Here is a 22545-nt window from a genome sequence, read left to right as displayed (position 1 = left end):
AATTTTCCAAGATCCACTCCAGGCCTGATGAATCCCCAAATCTTCGGCATCAAAATGATCACTGGAGTCTTCGTTAACTCATTTTCACTGAATGTATTTGAATTTTTGATTTATAAATAGAGAACAGGAAGAAACAAAAATATTTTTTAAAGTCAATGGAGAATTGAGTAATTCCAGTTGGTCACAAAGACTTTTTTTTAATCGTTATGTCTAATGTGCAAAAGCAGGAAAGCATCTATTTGAAAACATCAACAGACTCATTTAAAGAAATGGGCGAGAACTGGAACCATAATGAGTATTAATAGCAGAGGCTATTGGTGCATATCAAAATGTAACTACCTTTAAACATAGCTTCAAAAGAGGAAACACTTTTCTTTGAAAGGGAACAACTTTCATCTTTACACACATCCCACCGATTTGAAGCCCTACTCAAAGAATGATGGGGTGTTTTAACCTCCAAGTTAAACCATTAGCTTCCAGGCCAGGGTGGAATGCTAATCACAGAGCTCTGCTAGACTACAACTTTGCCAACGAGATGGCTCTGCTGTTGGATTGTTTCAGTGACTTAAAATCTTGGACGCTGATTGACCTGGAATTCACCTTGTTACAGTTTGGACCCACTTGCCAAAGTGAAAGAAAATCAATGGACTCTCTTTTCCTATGTAACTTGGGCCTTCTTGTACCCAGGAGAAGCACAGAAACATTAAAATGTCCATAAAAGGGTTTATGCAGTTAATCTTCTGTTAGTTGTCAAGCGGACGTCATGCCTACATTGTCACCATCCTACCAAGCATAACCTCTACTTGAGTCTTAAAATTACACAGCACCAATCAGAACTCTGGTTCTCCCTTTTTTTTTAAAGAAAGGCAATTAAACCAAGAACTACACAAATTGCACAAACTGTCAGACACGTTGGCAGTCCAACTCTCCCACATATGCCCCTCAAAACATTAGATAAAACATTGTCACTTCAGTACTCATCCTATAGAGAACACCCTGAATCACAAACTAACTCCAAAAATGCTATATGAGCTGATGGCACAAGACACTGGTGTCATAATATCTTAAACATGGCAAGAAACAGATTGATATTTGTACCATTAGTGATATTACAGCACTTAAAAATCCACTGGATAGATTAACCATAAAAACAATAGGAAGTAACAATAAAAATAAAATTTAAAAAATAACTAAGTGAAATTTTAAATAGATATGAATTACTTTTATATTTTTTATAATGCAGAGTTCAAATAAAATAAAAATAACTACTATTGGCTTTTGTTTTCATTTTATACCAAAAGGAGAATTTTTATTACTGACTTTCACTGACAGCTTCTCACAGAAATAATGTGAATGTTTTTACTTTACAAACAATAATGATACCAAAGCTCTTCTAAGGAATTATAAACATTTTCCCCAGTTACATAAAAAATAATTATTAAACATGTTTTCCACTACTAGTTGTAATGACAGTTTATTTCCTCTTTTGTCTGGACCTGCAGTCAGTTACATAATGCATTTAATAGCACATATTCAGATCTTCCACCAGACCATCTGACTCGAACTGTATTAACATCTTCCGTTGGGAATACATTCTCAGTATTGGACAAATACCTTAAAGAAAACAAGGCAAACACCTGCGAGGACAGGCTCATGTCACAGGGAATAAGTAGCAAGAAATAAATTTGTAATCTGGGCCACAGTCAGTGTCAAATACGTGAATACATTGAAAGGTGATAGAATTTCCATGCTTTTCTCCTTTTACATCAGAGAACACAGACTCAGCCAATACCTCTGTACTGATACTATAATTGGTGCATAAAAACCGTGATCATTACAACGCATGTTCATATGGCCTTTCACAGTTCACACAGAGCCACGCATATGACTCTGCAGTATCTGACTGAGCCCTCACAAGCACCACGCTCCGTGAGGCTATCCCCATTAGGGAAACTGAGTCCCAGAAGAGGTGAATGGCTTGCTGCAGGGTGAGGAACTACTAACTAATAGAGATGAGCTCCTGGCTCCCAATCTTAGGCGGTTTCTGTTAAACTGCATAGGCTTCCATGACAAGTTAGTCTTCAAAACAGAGGCAGGAATAGGATAAAACCCTGACTCATGGATTCCCAGATTGTTTTCCTCGCTCAGAATACAAACTGGTTCACAAAACATACATATTTGGGGGTTGGGGGTTAATGACTGCAAAATAAAAACATACTCTAAGTGGGAGTGACTCCGATTAAACATTTTAACATTGTTTGCTGAAAATAAATACCTAAAATACTGACAGTTCTAAAACTGAAGGAGACCTTGATAATCATCTGTTCTTTTTCCATTTTACAGAGAGCGGGGGCTCCATCAAGGTCACTCTGGTAACTGCTAACCAGTAGCAGAGCCAGGACCGCATGGAATCAGACTCTCTCCCACTCAATGTCCCGATTGCATTTCCAAAATGAAAGGACTAAACACAGTCCAGATATTTACAAGGAACCGTCACAGTGCTAGAGAGATTACAAAATTAGATCTTACTCACCAACATCATGAATGTAAAAATTATTAATATTTTACATATCGTTTAAAGCAGCAGGAACTTTGCTTCATATAAGAAAAATAATCAATGTATATATATATTTCAGGCTATCATTGCTAAGGATATTGTCTAAAATATAACTTTTTCTTCCCTTTAGATACACATTTTTTAAATTTTTGTTATTATAATAGACTTAAGTACATTCAAAAACAGGATAGTCTCTCAAAAATGCCACCACATTTAATCTACATGATGAATAAAAAAAAACACTAACAATATTTCACCATCTCTGCTAGATACAGGTCTTTTCAACCTTTTAACTATATGATCCCATCCCTGTTCACACCACTGCCTGTCTTTTTCAGGATTCTTCAGGAGGTTATTAAGCTATTTCGAATGTAAGTGATTTTATTTCCCCTCTGAAATTTAAATTCTAGGCAACAAAATAACTCTGAAGTTTAACTGACCAACAAATCTAAAAATGGCTCAACTTGTAAGCCATTTGCTACTTAAACAATATTAATTTCCATGTTAAAAAAAAATAAATAATCTGATTAGACTTTATTGTACCTGTGAGTCCTTTAAAAGACTTCCCCTCTCCAATTGAAACCTAATATGAAATTCTTTTTGAAGAGGCAAAATATAAGAATTTCCTAGATAGTACTGAACATTATTCCATGGGGAGTAGGAGGGGAAACATTCACGTAGAACAGTAAACCACACACATGATAGAAAATATTGACAATAAAATTATTTTTTTCTCTCATTCACAAAGTCACTTTTCCACTTTAATACAAGGGCTAATCTATAGCAGATGTGGGTTAACGGAGGGGCAATCCATCCATCCTCCAGACTCTGATCAGTGTGAGGAAGGCTTTCTCCAGAGTTGAAGAGCTGCCTGAATTCTGAAGTGCAGTCTAGACTCCATGGAGTAATCTTTGTAGTTGTTTCTAAAGACAATAACAACAAAATCAAAATGTCAAAAGTTCCTCTATACCAGACCACCACCACCATCCTCCCCTCCTCTCATATTCACTCCTTATTTGCTTTCAAACTTGACTATGCCTAACAGTCAATATTGTTAAAATGTAGATGGTGTCCTGTGAAGAGAGGGGGATGGCAATATTCTTTGTTTCTAGAAGTTTCCTGGTGAGAACCTAAAAGTCAGACTTTGAGTACCAAGGTTCTACTTCACTACCAAGCCATTCACAAACACTGCAAGAAGATTATGAGGAGGGCTTAACAATTTTGTGAACTATTCTTAAACAGCTGACCTCCTCTTCTGAACTGGAAATGCTAAGGCAGCCTCATACAAACGAGGCGAACTTGATGGATCACAACTTCCTCCGAATAATTATCTTGAGACTCCCATGAAACAACAACCGCAGCAAAGACAGCAGGATTACCCCGTGATACCAAAATCACTTACTCCAATTCTCACAGGCAAATAACAACGGTTTGGCCAATAATTACTGTATAGCAATGTCAGAAGGGGCCAGGCCATTAAAATCCACAGATGATGTAAAAACTTTACTGAAGTTAATCACTCATGACTTCTCTTTGCTAGAATTGTTAAGAGTGATCAAAATGGAATGGCTTCGACTTTGGGCTCCTGCTTTCACCCATTGCTTTGGCCCATGGGTGAGCTGTAACTTCTCTCTTTGCAGTGGCATTTATTTCTTTCCACAGCCCTTTATGGTATATAGACCTAAGTGCTATTTACTGGTAACTCTGAAAAGGGTTATTATTCATAATAAGGGTCATTATTCATAAGCTAAATCAACATCTTACTAGAGTTTACCAAAGGATATAATTGAGTATTTTCCTAAATGTCTGGTCACAAATTTTGGCAACTTTGCAAAGCTCCTACTACATAAGGGGAACTACAGACAATTGTCCTGGAATTACTGGGAAGACTGTTTATGTTGGCATCATCAGCACTGGCTTGAGTTAGTGGTGACTTTTGATCACTGCTGGTCTTGTTTTTCAGTAGTGAATTATTAGTCTTTCATTTTCATCATTATAAAGTTGCCTTATTGTGTGCTGCTTAGGGAACGTTAAATATGTACAAATAATGAATACTTGGAATGATAGTATTTATAGTCCCTAATTTTCCATGAGCTACATCTCATGACACATACATGTCAGTTGAAATGTGTCATTATCACTCCCAACAAATTAATTTTTTTAAAGTGATTTGTTCTCATATCTCTCATTAACAAGGAGAAAAATGAGGAGGAGGAGGATAGGAGGAGGAAGAAGAAAAAGAGGGGGAAGAAGGAAGAGGAGGAGGAGGAAGAAATAAGGAAGAAGGGAGGAGGAAGAAGGCGGCTTTCTTGGCTCCACCATGCCCCTGGAGCTTCTGCCCCATTACTGTGTTTTCAGAAAAACATCCTGAAAGAGTTGCCCAAAGTAGCTGGTTCCACTTTCTGACCTCGCTTGTCATGCAGCCAATGATCTTCATGCAGCCAAGTTCACTTCTCCAGTCTCACTTTAGTGGACCTCTCAGCAGCGGGCTTTACAACTGACCGCTGTCTTCTTTCTAAACACTTTGTTCACTTGGCTTCCCTGGATGTCATCCTGACTCAGTGGCCATTTCTCCTTACTCTTATTGTTTATTCTCATTAAAATGATACCATATCCCAAGGCTGTGTGCTGGATCTCTCTCTCTCTCTCCCTCTCTCTCTCTCTCTCTCTCTCTCTCTCTCTCTCTCTCTCTCTCTCCCCCAAAATGACCTCATCAAATATCATGGCTTCAAATACCTCTGTGTCTGTGCTGGTGACTTTGAAATCTCCACGTGTGGCATTTACCTTTCCACTGACCTCCATGCTTCTACAGTTGACTGCCAACTCACCATCTCCATGTGGATGCCTCGTAGGCTCCTCAGAACATCATGGTCCAAACAGAAGTATTTTTTTATCTCCCCAAACCCCCTAAGGATTCCCCATCTCAGTAAAAATGACGATTCCCCATCATCATTATTGACCTAGTGGCCCCACCCCCTAGCCTGGAGGTTACTTAGCTGTGGTTCCAGACAGGAATGTGCCTCTCGCAGTCTTCTGCTGACTGATCTCAGGACTGGCTCTGCTTAGGCAAATATCAACTACAACATCAACTCCTCAAGAAGACCTTCCAGAATCAACCCAACCTAAGGCCACAGCCCGGTACTTTGTATCAGAATGTGAGTCTCAGCAAAACATATACCACTGCTATTTTTTTACTTGCTTATTCAATATCTCCCTCCTACTCAGAGAGCAGGAACATTGTCGGTTTATGTACAGTTGTCCCTCTAGAGCCTTTACTATGCTGGGCACATAAGAGGTGCTCAGTGAATATTTGCTAAATTTGAGTAAATGACCAAACCAACAAACCACTAAGCTATTTATGGCCTAGAGCTACCCATGGCATTCTCTACCCACTGCAAGAAGTGTTCAGGACAAACAGACCATGATCACACGTCTGTGAGCCATTATGTAGTAGAAATGATAATATGTGCTTTGAAATGGCCAGAGTAGACAGAAAAAAGAGAGAGCCAGGGGGAGATTCAAAGAGCTTCTTCAAGGAAATTAGAAAAGGTCAGCAAATTATTATCAAGTTTATGGCTAAATCTGGACTCACCCACTTATTTCTATACCATCTTCTGTGGCTGCTTTCGATACCATTGAGTAGCTGCAGTGGAGACCTCACACTGTAAAGCCAAGACCACTTTCTATCTGGCCCTTTAGGAACAGTTTGCCGACCTCTGATATAGAACAGATTAGACTAGATATCTGTCAGACAGAAGCCCACAGCCACCACCTCGGTAAACGGTCACAGGGCCAGGCGCTCAGAAGGTTGAAAACAGCACAATTGCAGCAAAAGCCATGAGCATAAACGAAGCATAAGTTAGCAAAGGTAGCGTTGTAACTACCTTTCGTTCATGTTTGAACTTTTAAGTGTGCATGTACTATCACTGCTGCTATCGTGGTGCGGACAATCCTAACTCCACAGCCGCCCCAGAGGAGCTGCCATCGCCACTCACCTTGCAGTTTCCAGGGTCTTAAAGGCCTTGTCAATGTCCCCTTGGCTTTTGTACAAGAACGCCAACTCAAACAGAGTAAATGGCACCAGGTAGTGGTCGAACTTCAGCAGCTTTTCACTAAAAGAACGAGTGGAAAGCAATTAAGTCTCAACAGAACAAGAAGGGTGTCATTCTTTTCCAACATACATATTCAGCATTCCCCATTTCCCATAAAACCAGTGTTTAGCAGCGTGATTTTCAGAGAAAAGCTGTCATTATACAAAATTCACTCAAGGAATCTAATAAACTACAGCAATACATAGTATGGTTTTATTATCTTAATCTCTTATTTTATTCCTTAGTCTGAATTGGATTATTTACTGCCCCTTAGGAATATGAGCACATATGGGCTATCATCTTCAAAGCCTAACCCTGGAAAGGACAAGATCATACTCCTGAACATAAATATTTAAAAATAAGAATGCTGTATTGTTTTTTATGAAGGGTCACTTTGACTTGTTACGTCTTATGCTTTAAAAAAAGGGCAATAACTTCTGTTTTCAGCAATATTATAAGAATTCTCTGACGACAAAACATCTGCAAGCACTAAAAATATATGAGTAATACACTTTCAAACGCATAGCTCAGCTCCCACGAACATAAGGAAAATTCTCGAACTGAAAACAACACAAAACCAGAACTCTTTGGGTGTGGATGCCCAAGCAGTCCGGGTCCACTCAGTCTGAACAATCGGGGCTCAGTGCTTCAATGCCCAAGGAGGAGAGGAGGCCTTGGCCCGCGGGACAGGGAGCAGGACTGAGACCTCTACACAAGCTGGGGCCCTGGAAAGGCTGCTCCATCAGAGAAAGGGAAGATTAGAAAAAAAATCTCTGGCGCAGGAGGAAAACACGGGCAGTTGGCTCCTGGGCCTCTGCTCCAGGTGGAAAGTAAAAGCACATTCCTGGAGAAATTAACAACCAACAGGCCTGCCCTCACATGAGTTTGCAATTCAAGTTTACATTGCCCAAAGGTCCAAGAACCTCCATGCCATGAAATTAACATGAACGTGGCTCTGGGTTGGCAAAGTCTTCGGGGCACAAAGACAACACTCCTGGGTTGTTTTCTGGTAACACCGAGTCAAAGGGTGGCAGCAAGAGAAATCACTTTCCAACAGGAACTCCCAGAGCCACAGCGGGTTTCCTCCTTTGTTTACCTTTGGATGACATGAGAGAAGCACAGTTCCGCCTGCAGGGGCCGCTGCAGGTTCTTCAGGCAGCACCCCTTCAGCAGCTTCAGCAGGCACTCGTCGTCCACCAGGTAGTCGCTGCAGTCTGAAAGCAAACACACAAACATCATGCACAAGCACAAAAATGCTTTTCCAAAATCCCAATTCAGAGGAAAGAACGGACACTAGCTACTGGGTTACAAAGGGATCATTTAAAAATAAAAATAAAATGTTTAGCACGTGCTGTGCCTCACTAAATAAAACACAATGACGTTATTTTAAATTAAGTGGATATTGAATATGCTACACTAGTTTATACACCATGTTATGAAGGGGTTCACTCCGTCCACTTCAACCTTTTCTCAGGGGCTCATATTCTGAGTGATGTGCCCTCAGAATAAGAGCAGAGTCTCTGAACCCTAAGTAAGGTGGGGCTGAATGAATTCCATAAAAGGTAAAGTCACGAAGAGCACGAAGGCTGCGTCCTCCCGTGGTTCTGGCTTCTAACTGTGTTGGCTTCATATGGATGAGGACAGTACTTCCATATGGCGAAGCAGATGGCCTTCTACCATTAACAATTCAGAAAGCAAATCCTGAACTGTTTATAATTTATCAATTCTCCCAGGCTATGTTCGTTGGGGGGGGGGGGGGGGAATTGTATTATAAAATTAGATAAAATGGTTCTGAAGTACATGCAAGGCACCTCAGACCCTCACACATTTCTAACTGCTTGAGGCTAATGGAATGGTTTTCCTTTCACCACTTTTTCCCTTTGGAGAAGGAGGCTTCACCCGCCACAGCCCGAGGCTAAGGGTAAACAGAAGGAGCAATATTATGTGCGACATCTATGACAAAGGTAGCTCTTTCACAGCACCACTTTTGAGTTTGGGGTTTTTTGCAAGTAAGATGCAACTAAGAAGTCATTCAAAGACAGACTGATAATTTACACATTTCAGGCTGTGACAACACTGTGGGGAGGGGATGGAGGGGGGCATGCAAACCAAATTAATGAGGCCCTGGGAGTCCCTCATATTGAAGTCCTCCAGGTTTCAGAAAAAAGCTCAGAAACCACCCTTCAGAGATGCTGATGTTTTACTTTGTAAGCTGCTGTCTATGGGAGGTTCACGATTCTGTGTAACCAACTAAAAGGGGGTCCCTTTACTTCCAGGTGCTGATACTCATCTCTCACTCCCAAGCTCTGATGGCTCATTCGCCAAGAAAAATCACAGATATCAATACCAATTTACCTTTCCTATGACTTAAGAACCATTTTTCTACCAAAGAGGGGGAAATCTATGTATGCTTCCAGTCATAGATGCTCACTGAAATATGCATTCAAGAAACAGTATCTTTCCAGGCCTACAACCAAACCCTTAGGTTCCATGCTAGATGCTGGTTTTTAGCATTGCTTTTGTGCATTTTATCGAGTTCTCTGTAGGATTTTCTGATAGTGTGTGTTATCAGAAAATTCTGGTGTTCGGTAAACAACGGTTTTGCTGAGAGGAACAGCCTTAACACCATGCAAGGCTTAAGTATCAGTAGAGCCACATTTAGCTTTTACTTAGATCGTGAGTTAGGAATATGGAAAATAGGTTCAAAAATACCAACATTCCGCCAAAAACTTTAGGAAGCAAAAACCATTATTTCTTCAGCCCACAGAGCAACATCTGTCAGATGATTATTTCCCCTTAAGATGTGAATGTCGCCCTAACCAGTTTGGCTCAGTGGATAGAGTGTCGGCCTGTGGACTGAAGGGTCCTGGGTTCGATTCCAGTCAAGGGCATGTACCTGGGTTGCAGGCACATCCCCAGTAGGGGGTGTGCAGGAGGCAGCTGATCGATGTTTCTCTCTCATCGATGTTTCTAACTCTCTATCCCTCTCCCTTCCTCTCTGTAAAAAATTCAATAAAATATATTTTAAAAATAAAAAAGATGTGACTGTCTATCACGATTCTCATGGGTGAGTTCACGGATGAATATTTCAACACTTTCCATTTTACATTCCAAGGAAAGGATGATGCCGCCCAAGCACATGTTTATCACAAAAGATCTGCACTTTATAAAACAGAGGATAGGCAGAGGAAAAAGAAGTGTGAGGCCCAGGCTACAAAAATGTCTACATTGAACATCTTAGAAGCTAGTTGAAATGCACCAAAGAAAAAAACTGAAAGTAGATTCAGAAAGTGAAAAGTTGTAAGAAATACTTTCCCTTTTCTGTCACTCTGATTATGTTTGCTATGTGATTTCAAGTTAACCACAACTAATAGTTAAACAAAGAGCTAGTATATTTATTAACTTCTGGCTCCATGCTGAATGTAGTTAGATTTCAAATGAAACGCTCATGTAATTCATAGCAAACACTGACTCCAGGCATATCACACCGAGTATTTTTCTCTCTTTCAACAGTGCTGCCCCCTGGGTCTCTGTGACCAGCCCCTCAGACTATGTGGCACTGCCAGCGTCCATCACCTGCACCCTCTACCATCCTTTACTTCAAAGACACCAAAGGTAGAAGCAAAAACACATTTATTCCTAGTCATGGAGGTGGAGGGGTGGAGATGCTGACCTCAGGTTTACAGATTCACTCCACTTTCCAATCTGGGGTTTTTCCTCTTACTCAGAAGGACAGAAACCTAATGACTCAAAGGTCATATCAGTTGTTAGGGGGACAGGGGAGAGGCGGGTGTGTGTTGGGTAAACTTCCTGCATAAACAATGGACCTGGAAGAGATCATCACCATAAATTTCATATGTAACATCTGGCAAAGGGGATCTTCAGGAAAGGAACCAATTTTTCTACCCCAGGGAGGACATACAAAGACAGAGCTTGACTAAAAGTACAGTGTGTCTGTCTAAGCTTCCCCGGGTCCTGCTTGAATACTTCTGAAGCCTATCATCTCATTACGCCATTAAAAGAAGAAGGGATGGATGGAGACAATGTCTTGGTTTTCTAAACCTCTATTGCATTTTACATGCACAGTCTGATACATATATTACTCCTTTAATTTTTTTCTCCCAAACAAAGAAAGGACAAAATAAACGTAGGGGTGGGGGTGAAGAGCCTGCCCACACAGAGAGAACCTAATAGTCCTCCAGGACTTCTTTAAACAAAGACCCTCTCTGCTGGTACACATGAGTCTACATCAGTGGTCGGCAAACTGCAGCCCCTTGAGTGTGGCTCTTCCACAAAATACCACGTGTGGGCGCGCACGTACAGTGTGATTGAAACTTCGTGGCCACACTCAAGGGGCCAAAGAGCGGCATGTGGCTCGCGAGCCGCAGTTTGCCGACCACTGGTCTTCATGAAAAGAATGGACATTCAAACATCAGAATTTATTCTACTAAACCCACACCCTTTTCTCTGAAGAAAAACAGAAGCAAGCTGGCCTACTTATCTGGGCAAAAGAATAAGCTAAAATTGTTTTCACTTAATAAAAAGAGGTTTTCCTTTACTTCCCAGTTTTCACATATCCACTTTTTTATTTGTTTATTTTTTATCTTTATTGTTTAAAGTATTACAGATACTCCCTTTTTCCCCCATTGACCTCTTCTAGCCTGCCCCCCGCCCGCACACCAAGCTTTCACCACCCTATTGCCTGTGTCCATGGGTTATGAATATAGGCATACAAATTCTTCACTTTTTCATTTAGTTTGTGGATATGTGGGATTTAGTTATAAACAATTTCTTTAACAGCAGAAACAGATGCTTTCTCTGCCTATCATAATTCTATATCTAGCAAGGAAATCTAAGAGTGTTCAAATGAGCAAATTAATATAAGATGGCCAAATTAGTTGAACAAAAATGAATACTAATAAATTTGTTCAAAAGTCCAAATGGGCCCTAGCCATGGCCAGTTTTTCTCAGTGGTTAGAGTGTCAGCCCTAGGGCCAAAGGGTCGCAGGTTTGATCCCCAGCCTGCTCGGGCACAAGTGGGAGGCAACTACTCAATGTGTCTCTCTCATGTTTAAGTTTCTCTCTCTCTCTCTCTCTCTCTAAAAAAAAAAAAAAAAATCAATGGAAAAATCTCACTTTTTAAATCCTCACCCAAAGATATGTTTTAGAGAGAGGAAGGGAGAGAGAGAAAAACATCAATGTGAGAGAGAAACATAGGATGCCTCCAGTATGTGCATGGCCTAACTGGGGATCAAACCCACAAGCTTTCTGGTGTACTGGCCGACACTCCAACCAATTCAGTCACCAGCAAGCGCTGAAATCTCATTTTTAAGGTGAAATTTCATAAAGTTTCATTTTATTTGAATTCAAAATGATGTAACTTTATGTTGATTTTCCACTCAGAACAAAATATTTTTCCTTTTTGAAATTATTTTACATGAAAAATAGTAAAGTTCACCTCCCACCCATTAAGACGACTACTAAGAACAAAACAGAAATAACAAATGTTGGCAAGGATGTAGACATATTGGAACACTTGTACACTGTTAGTGGGAATGTAAAATGATACACAGCTACTATAGAAAACTGTATAGCAGTAACCCTGAAACCAATACAAAATAATACTGAAAGTAAAGTATACAGTCAAAAAAAAAAAAAAACCAAACGAAAAGAAAAGAAAAGAAAACTGTGAAGCAGTTTCTAAAAAAAATTAAAAATCGACTACATTATGACCCAGTCATCCCACTTCTGGGCATATATCTAAAAGAATTTAAAGCATGGTCCCGAAAAATATTTGCCTACCAATGTTCATAGAAGTATTACTCACAATACCCAAAAGGTGGAAGCAACCTAAATATGCATCGATGGATAAATCGATAAAAAAAAAAAAAATGTGGAGGAGAACCAAGATGGCGGCATAGGTTAACGCCGGAGTTTGCTGCCTTGAACAACTACTTCAAAAGTGAAACCAAAAAACGGAAAGGACATCACCCAGAACCACAGGAACGCTGGCTGAGTGGAAGTCCTACAACTAGGAGGAAAGAGAAACGCATACGGACACTCAGAGGAGGCGCAGTGCTGAAGTCAAATTCTGAGGTGCGGAGTGCGTGGAGCGGGCTGGCGGCGGAGGGCGCGGTTGGCGTTTTCAATCGGGAGGGAGTCGCAGACTCTGAGCTCCAGATACAGGCGAGTCTTTAGGGACCCAGACTCAAACGGGAGAAGCGGGACTGTCTGGCTTCGGTCAGAGCCAGTGCAGCTTTCTCTCCGAGGTTGCAGCCGGTGCTGGGACTCAGAGAGGCAGAGCCCCTGGGGACAGGACTGAGAGCAGCCATAACTGCTCTCTCCGGCCCACCCTGTTGATCCTGTGCGACCCGCCCCGCCCAAGCCCTGCACAGAGGCATTTGCCGGATAGCCTCAGGCAAAGGCTAGATTAGCACCTCCCTAGAGGACAGAAGTTCTCTCACTGCAGACACAGCTGATTCCCATAGCCACTTGGCCTGGAGGTCAAACCCTCCCTGGTATTAGCTACAACAATCAAGGTTTATAAGACTGTGAACAAAGACCACTAGGGGGTGCACCAAGGAAGCATAACATAATGCGGAGACAAAGAAACAGGACAAAATTGTCAATGGAAGATATAGAGTTCAGAACCACACTTTCAAGGTCTCTCAAGAACTGTTTAGAAGCCGCCGATAAACTTAATGATATCTACAAGAAAACTAATGAGACCCTCGATGTTATATTGGGGAACCAACTAGAAATTAAGCATATACGGACTGAAATAACGAATATTATACAGACTCCCGACAGCAGACCAGAGGAGCGCAAGAATCAAGTCAATGATTTGAAATGCGAGGAAGCAAAAAACACCCAACCGGAAAAGCAAAATGAAAAAAGAATCCAAAAAATGCGAGATAGTGTAAGGAGCCTCTGGGACAGCGTCAAGCGTACCAACATCAGAATTATAGGGGTGCCAGAAGATGAGAGAGACCAAGATACTGAAAACCTATTTGAAGAAATAATGACAGAAAACTTCCCTCACCTGGTGAAAGAAATGGACTTACAGGTCCAAGAAGCACGGAGAACCCCAAACAAAAGGAATCCAAAGAGGACCACACCAAGACACATCATCATTAAAATGCCAAGAGCAAAAGATAAAGAGAGAATCTTAAAAACAGCAAGAGAAAGAAACTCAGTTACCTACAAGGGAATACCCATACGACTGTCAGCTGATTTCTCAACAGGAACTTTGCAGGCCAGAAGGGAGTGGCAAGAAATATTCAAAGTGATGAATACCAAGAACCTACAACCAAGATTACTTTATCCAGCAAAGCTATCATTCAGAATTGAAGGTCAGATAAAGAGCTTCACAGATAAGGAAAAGCTAAAGGAGTTCATCACCACCAAACCAGGATTATATGAAATGCTGAAAGGTATCCTTTAAGAAGAGGAAGAGGAAGAAAAAGGTAAAGATACAAATTATGAACAACAAACATGCACCTATCAACAAGTGAATCTAAGAATCAAGTGAATAAATAATCTGATGAACAGAATGAACTGGTGATTATAATAGAATCAGGGACATAGAAAGGGAATGGACTGACTATTCTTGGGGGGGAAAGGGGTGTGGGAGATGCAGGAAGAGACTGGACAAAACTCATGCACCTATGGATGAGGACAGTGGGTGGGGAGTGAGGGCGGTGGGTGGGGCGGGAACTGGGAGGAGGGGAGTTATGGGGGGGGGAAAAAGAGGAACAAATGTAATAATCTGAACAATAAAGATTTAATTTAAAAAAAATGTGGCATATGGATATAATGGTATATTATTCAGCCTTAAAAAAGAAGGAAATTCTGACACAGTACAACATGGATATACCTTGAGGACATTATGCAAAGTGAAACAAGCCACTGTTATGAAGCCTCTAGAGTAGTCAAATTTAGTATAGTAACAAAAAGTAAAACAGTGGTTGCCAGGGGCTAGGGTAGGGGAAAATGGGGGGTTATTATTTAATGGGTATGAAAAAGTTCTGGAGATTAGTTGCACAACAATGTGAATGTAAACACCTCTACACTGTAAAAAAAAAAAAAAAGAAAAGAAAAAGGATAACAGTAAATTTTACTACAAAAAAATTAAAAATAGATACATTAAAAATTAGTAAGAAAGCTTATCACAACTTTATGCAATAAAAACTACATTGAAAATATGTTAGTGATAGAACTTCACAAAAAAAGTCTGAAATGCCCATACAGCAAGTCTATAGTCTGTACTTATACATACGCTCCTTTGGTTGTCTGTAAAATAGTAAAAAGTTTTGACTCCTCTTTCTCATCCCAGTTTTGTGAGACTTCTTATCCGCTGGTTTCCCTGCTGCCCAGAAATCAGAGGGAATTATCAATTTGTGAAGATGAATACCTCAATATTTTAGCTTCTCTACCTAAGATCCAGATCATTATGGGAGGTAAATGCTATAACTTTTCTATAAAAGAGGAAGGGAAAAAAGAAAAGAAAAAAGAGCAATGGTTCTTTTATAAAAATGCTATCTTTAATACGGAAAGGTGACATTATAGTAGTCCCCCCTTATCTGTGGGGGATGTAGTCCAAGACATCACTGGATGCCTGACATTGCAGATAATACCAAACCCTAGATATCCTATTTGTTTTCCTATACATACATGCCATGATATAATTTAATTTATAAATTAGGCACAGTAAGAGATTAACAATAATAACTAATAATAAAATAGAACTATTATTACATTACTGTAATAAAAGTTATGCGAATGTAGTGTTTCTCTCTCTCTCTCTCTCTTTCTCTCTCTCTCTCTCTCTCTCTCTCTCTCTGTCTCTCTCTCTCTCTCTCTCTCTCTCTCTCTCTCTCTCAAAATATCTTACTATACTGTCCTTACCCTTCTTCTTGTGATGTCTACATGATAAGATGAAGTGAGATGGATGTATTGGACAAAGGAATAATTCATGTCATGAGCAACAAATGGCAGAGACCAAAACCACGAATGAAGGGAGACTACTTTACTCACCCTCCATCAACAGATGAGCTTTGGTTGTGACTTTTCAATAGTGGAGTAGGATATTCCACTCACTGGTCTCCTTGTGAGCATTTGTTTGTATTTCCAAAATGACTAAGCCAGGGAGTGGGCGAGTGGGGGAGTCTGTGGCCTCAGAACAGCACTGCTCTTTCCTATATTGGATTCTTTAACTATCCAGCCTGAAACTTTGACCTTGTTAATGATAAGCCAACTGATTCAGCTTTCATTCTTATATATTTCTTCTCCTGGTTAATGGGAATCTAAAGCTAAAATTATTTTAAATAGGAAAAGCAACCTAAATGCTAAAAAATACTGCAGACTGGTTAAATTAGAATGCATTCACTCCATAAAGAGCTATGAAGCTTTTAAAATTATTATAAGGGTTATTTAGCAATAACTTAAAAGTTGTGGCAAAAAGAGAACTACCATATGATCTGGCAATTCCACTCGAGGTATCTATTCAAAGAAAATTACTAGTAAAACACTACCATTGACATCAGAGGCTAGATCTTCCAGACAGAAAATCAACAAGGAAATGGTGGCCTTAAATGACACACGAGATCAGATAGATTTAATTGACATCTTCAGAGCATTTCACCCAAAGCAGCAGAATAAACATTCTTTTCAAGTGCACTTAGAACATTTTCTAAGATAGACCACATGTTAGGACACAAAAAAAGTCTTAATAAATTTAAGAAGATTAAAATCATACCAAGCATCTTTGCTGACCATATGGTATGAAACTAGAAATCAATCACAAGAAAAAAAACTGAAAAACACACAAAGACATGGAGGTTAAATAACATGGTACTAAACAATGAATGGATTAACAATTAGATCAAGGAAGAAATAAAAAAAAACCTTGAAACAAATGAAAATGAGAACACAAGAACCCAAAATCTATGGGACGCAGTAAAAGCAGTCCTAAGAAGGGAAATTCATAGCATTTAGCATTATAGGTTCAACTAAAGAAACAAGAAAAATCTTAAACAACCTAACTACACTTAAAGGAACTAGAAAAAGAACAAACAAAGCCCAAAGTGAGTAGAAGAAAATAATAAAGATCAGAGCAGAAATAAAAAAAAATTGAGTCTAAAAAGAAAGATACAAAAGACCAATGAAACCAAGAGCTGGTTTCTTAAAAGGACAAATAAGATTGACAAACCTTTAACCAGACTCAGCAAGAAAAAAAAGAGAGAGGACCCAAATAAATAAAATCAGAAATAAAAGAGAAATAACAACACCAAAGAAATACAAAGAACTATAAGAAAATATTGTGAACAACTATATGCCAACAAATTGGACACTCTGGATGAAAAGATAAATTCCTAGAAACATACAATCTTCCAAAACTGAATCAGGAAAAATCAGAGAATCTGCATAGACAGATTAAAACTAGTCAAAATGAAGCAATATAAAACAAACAAACAAAAAAACCTCCCAACGAACAAAAGTCCTGGGCCAGATGGTTTCACAGGTGAATTTTACCAAACATTCAAAGAGAAACTAACACCTATTATTCCAAAAAATTCAAGATGAGAGAAGACTCCCAAACTCATTTTACAAGGCCAGGATTATCCAAATTCTAAAACTAGACAAAGACACTACAAAGAAAGAAAATGATAAGCCAATATCTCTAGTGAGCATAGATGCAAAAGTCCTAAACAAAATGTTAGCAAACCAGATCCAGCAATACATTAAAAAAGAGCATACACCATGATCAAGTGGGATTTACGGTGGGACACAAAGTTGGTACACTATCTGAAAATCAGTAAACATGATATACCACATAAACAAAATGAAGGATAAAAACCACATGATCATATCAATAGACGCAGAAAAAGCATTTGATAAAATCAACTCTCATTTATGATAAAAACTCTCAGAAAAGGGGAAATAGAGGAAACATACCTCAATGTAATAAAGGCTATATATGACAAACCCATAGCCAATATTATATTCAATGGGCAAAAACTACAAGTGTTTCTCTTAGGATCGGGAATACGACAGGAATTTCCATTTTCACCATTCTTATTCAACATAGTACTGAAAGTTCTACCACAACAACCAGACAAGAAGAAGAAATAAAAGGCTTCCAAAAAGGAAAGGAAGAAGCAAAACTGTCATTATGTGCAGATAACATGATATTGTATATAGAGAATCCTAATGATTCCACCAAAAAACTACCAGAACTGATCAATGAATTCACAATTGCTTTAAAAAGAATACATAGGAATAAATTTAGCCAAGAATGTAAAAGACCTTTCTTCAGAAAATTATAAGACACTGAAGAAAATAATGGAAAAAGATACAAATAAGTGGAAGCATATACTGTGTTCATGGATAGGAAGAATTAACATAATTAAAATGTCCATACGACCCAAAGCAATCTATACATTCAATATAATTCCCATCAAGAAACCAGTGGCATATTTCTCAGAACTAGAACAAATATTCCAAAAATTTATATGTAACCACAAAAGACCCCCCAAATAGCCACAGCTATCTTGAGAAAGAAGAACAAAATGGGAGGAATCACGCTACCTGATATCAAATATACTACTAGGCCAGAGGAATCAAAACAGTCTGGTACTAGCATAAAAACGACATATAGAGAGCCCAGAAATAAACCCACGCCTTTATAGTGAATTACTATTTGACGAAGAAGGGGAAAACATACAATGGGGTAAAGATAATCTATTTAATAAATGGTGCTGGGACAGATACATGCAAAACAATGAAACAATACCACCTTCTTATACCATACACAAGAATAAACTCAAAATGGATTAAAGACTTAAAAGTTAGACTCGAAACCATAAAAATCCTAGAAGGAAACATAGGCAGTAAAATCTCAAACATTTCTCATAGCAATGTTTTTTTCTGATTTATATCTTCGGGCAAAGGAAACAAAAGAAAAAATAATCAAGTTTTTGCACAGCAAAGGAAGCCATCAACAAAATGAAAAGACAACCCACTGAATGGGAGAATATATTCACCAATGATACATCTGATAAGGGGCTAATATCCAAAATTTATAAAGAACTTTGAAAACTCAACATCAAAAAAACCCCAAAAAAACCACAATACAATTGGAAAATGGGCAAAAGACCTGAAATGACACTTCTCCAAAGAGGACATACAAATGGCTAATAGACATATGAAAACATGCTAAACGTCACTAAGCATCAGAGAAATGCAAATTAAAATCACAATGAGATATCACCTCACACCTGTCAGAATGGCTATCATCAATAAATCCACAAACAACAAGTGGTGGAGAGGATGTGGAGAAAAGAGAACCCTCATGCACTGTTGGTGGGAGTGCTGACTGGTGCAGCCACTGTGGAAAACAGTATGGAGTTAAAAATGGAACTGCCGTATGATCCAGTGATTCCACTTCTGGGAATATATCTGAAGAAACCTGAAACACTAATTCAAAAGAATATATGCACTCCTGTGTTCACTGTAATGTTATTTACAACTAGAGGCCTAGTGCACAGATTCGTGCACCAGTGGGGTTCCTTGGCCTGGTCTGTGCCCTCTCACAATCCAAGACCCCTTGGGGGATGGCAGAGAGCCAGTTTCAGCCCGATCCATACAGGCCAGGCCAAGGGGCCCCACTGGTGCCCAAATCCATGCACTGGGCCAGTTTCGGCCCCATCCCTACAGGCCAGGCCAAGGGACCCCACTGGTGCCCAAATCCATGCACTGGGCCAGTTTCAGCCCAATCCCTGCAGGCCAGGCCAAGTGACCCCACTGGTGCATGAATTCGTGCACTGGGCCTCTAGTATGCATATAAGATCTTTGGTTAATCTCTTCCCACCCTCCCCTTTACCCCCTCCCCTCTGAGATTCATTAGTCTTCCATGTTTCCATGCCTGTGGGTTGAGCGTCTGCCCCCTGGTGGTCATTGTGGGTCATAGCTACTGGTCGGTCAGCAAGTTGGCCAGTCGCTTAGGCTTTTATATATATATATATATATATATATATATATATATATATATATATATAGCCAAGATTTGGAAACAGCCCAAGTGCCCATCAGTACCTGAGTGGATAAAAAAGCTGTGGTACATTTACACAATGGATTACTACTTGGATGTAAAAAGACAGAAATCTTATTACCCTTTGTAACAGCATAGATGGGCTGGAGAACATTATGCTAAGTGAAATAAGCCAGTCAGAGAAAGACAAGTACATACGACTTCACTCATGTGGAATCTAATGAACAAGTAAACTAACAAACAAAATAGAAACAGACTCATAGATAGAGAACAGACTGACAGCTGTCAGAGTGGAGAGAACTGGGAGGCTGGGTAAAAAGGTGAAGGGATTAAGCAAAACAAAACAAAACCTCATGGACACAGGTAATAGTATGGTGCTTACCAGAGGGAAAGGAGTGTGGAGGAAGGTAGAAGAGAGGATGGAGGGATAATAGTGATGGAAGGAGACTTAGCTTAGGGTGGTGAACACAATACAATATACAGATGACGTATTACAGAATTGTACACCTGAAACTTATATAAGTTATTAACCCATGTCACCCCCATAAATTCAATAAAAAAGTGAAAACAAAAACACTACATCAAAGAGATATATGACTCCATGTTTATTGCATCATTTATAATAGCCAAGATATGGGAATAATCTGTGTCCATTGATGGATGAATCAATAAAGAAAATATCACACACACACACACACACACACACACACACACACACACACACTGGAATATTATTCAGCCATAAAAAAGAATTACATCTTGCCATGCAACAAGATAGATGGACCTTGAAGGTATTATGCTAAGTGAAATAAATCAGATAAAGACAAATACTGTATGATCTTACTTATATGTAGAAGCTTAAAAAAAAAAAAAAAAAACCACACCACCAATGCTGATTAGATACAGAAAACAGATTGGTAGTTGCCAGAGGTTGGGGGTTGGGAGGTGGGTGAGCAAAATGGGTGAAGAGGGTCAAAGGTACAAAGTTCTATTTATAAAATAAATAAGTCACAGGAATGTAACATACAGCGTGGCAACTATAGCTAATATTACTGCAGTGGATATTTGAAAGTTGCTAAGAGAGTAATCTTAAAAGAAATGTGTAACTATGTATAGTGACAGATATTAACTACACTTATTGTGATGGTCATCTTACAATGTACATACATATTGAATCATTATGCTAACCAGTACTATACACCTAAAATTACTATGTCAATTGTACCTCAATTTTGAAAAAATAGTTTATGATATATTAATAAATTTAAAAAACTAGGCTAGTATATGTTCAGGTACATTATGATTGAAACTATAAAAATCAGCTAGGATGGACTATACAAAAATTGTAAATTAATTGTGTTGTAGCAAAAATATGGATAGTTTTTCACCTGCTTCTATCAATTATAATAATGTGTTTCATTTTTAAAAACTGTAAAGAGAAATCTCACGAAACATTTCAGCTCATGCTGCAGCTCCAAGTACAAAAACGACCCAAACGAGGTCCTCCTGCCTGGAGCCAGCATCACGGTGCAGGCCCCTCGGGGAGCGAGCGTACTGGGTAGGAGGGGCCAGTGCTCCTCCAGGGCCGTCCTGGTCCAGTTCAGAGAAACGAGCTCACGGCTCTGACTCCCCCTGCCTCCTCCTGAACTCTACGCCCTTTCCCATGCTTATCACCACAGACGTTTTCATTTTTACTCCAGAGGGTAAGATCATTATCTTGAGGGATGGGTAAGGCAAAGGACAATGGCTGACATTACGGATGGTTTATCACAAGAGAAATCCTCTACTGAAGACACAAAAACTGGGATATTATCTGGTCCGACACCACTCCCGCTTTAAATAGAAAACATGGGTGTTATCTGACCACACCTGAGGGTCGGGGTGAGGAGGCGGGTTTTCCACAGTCTCGAAGCTGCAGAGCCGGGACTATGAGCCTATGGCCTGCCTTCTACTAACAGGTCAGCTGCTCCCAGGAGAGGACACTCCAGGGAACTGGAGAGGGGCCTCTAGTGCCACCAAAAGTAATGAGTAAAAGAATAAATTTGTGATAAGATTTCAACTTGAAAACAGTTCTCTGTGTCCACAAAAGCATGATAGTCACTAGAGAGTGAAAGCAGGTGTGGCAAGAGGCACAAGATAAAATCAGAAGTGCATGCTGTCCTTGGGCTGCTTGGACACTCGCCTGCCTTCTTCCCTTCCTCATTTTTGGTAACAGATTTATTCAGATATACTGCACATACTATACAATTCACCCATTTAAAGTACACAACTCACGGCATGTATTAGAGTTGTACACCCATCACCACAATCAATCTTAGAACATGTTCATCACCCCAAAAAGGAATGCCAGACCCTTTAACCACCATGCCCACCCCAGTTCTCCATCCTGGGCAACCACTGCTCTACTTTCTGTCTTTACAGGTTTACCTATTGTCAGTATGTCATATAAATGTCAGTATTTTATAATTCGTATAAAAAAGACTACATATAAATGTAGTCTTTTGCAACTGGCTTCTTGCACTTAGCCGAGTGTACCCAAGGCTCGTCCATGTGTGCAGCGCATGTCATTCCTCCTTTCACCTGGACCGCAGTCACCAAGCTCTTCTGTCCTCGCAATGCACACAGATTAGCACAAGCGGATGTGAGCAGGGACATGACGGGAGAGAGGGAATGGTAAGGATTTCCAGGCTTTCAAGGCTCATACTTACTTTGATTTTGTAAAGTTGTCTCAGCCTTTTCAATAGTTAACAACAGATTTTCGGAGAGGTCTTCTCTTTTGCTCACTATTGGAAAACCATTCCAGATGTACATCATTTCCTAACAGGGAGGAATGCAAAACCCATTTG

General features: G+C 39.7%; 1 protein-coding gene across 2 annotated transcripts in view; it reads right to left on the bottom strand.

The window, feature by feature from the left end:
* Window positions 1-1291: 1291 nt before the first annotated feature.
* The window catches only part of TTC39B (tetratricopeptide repeat domain 39B), a 120949-nt gene continuing 99695 nt past the window's right edge, over window positions 1292-22545 (bottom strand). For both annotated transcript variants that reach the window (XM_081103038.1, XM_081103039.1), the window contains 4 exons: window positions 22408-22516; window positions 7745-7862; window positions 6553-6669; window positions 1292-3480 (listed from right to left, as the gene is read on the bottom strand). In XM_081103038.1, coding sequence (XP_080959164.1) covers window positions 3390-3480; window positions 6553-6669; window positions 7745-7862; window positions 22408-22516 — 435 coding nt within the window. In that variant the 3' untranslated portion in view covers window positions 1292-3389. The remainder of the gene's footprint in view (window positions 3481-6552; window positions 6670-7744; window positions 7863-22407; window positions 22517-22545) is intronic.

Source organism: Myotis nattereri, assembly GCF_964212035.1.
Source record: "Myotis nattereri genome assembly, chromosome: 12".
NCBI classification, from domain to species: domain Eukaryota; kingdom Metazoa; phylum Chordata; class Mammalia; order Chiroptera; family Vespertilionidae; genus Myotis; species Myotis nattereri.
This window is presented reverse-complemented; position numbering and strand designations above follow the sequence as displayed.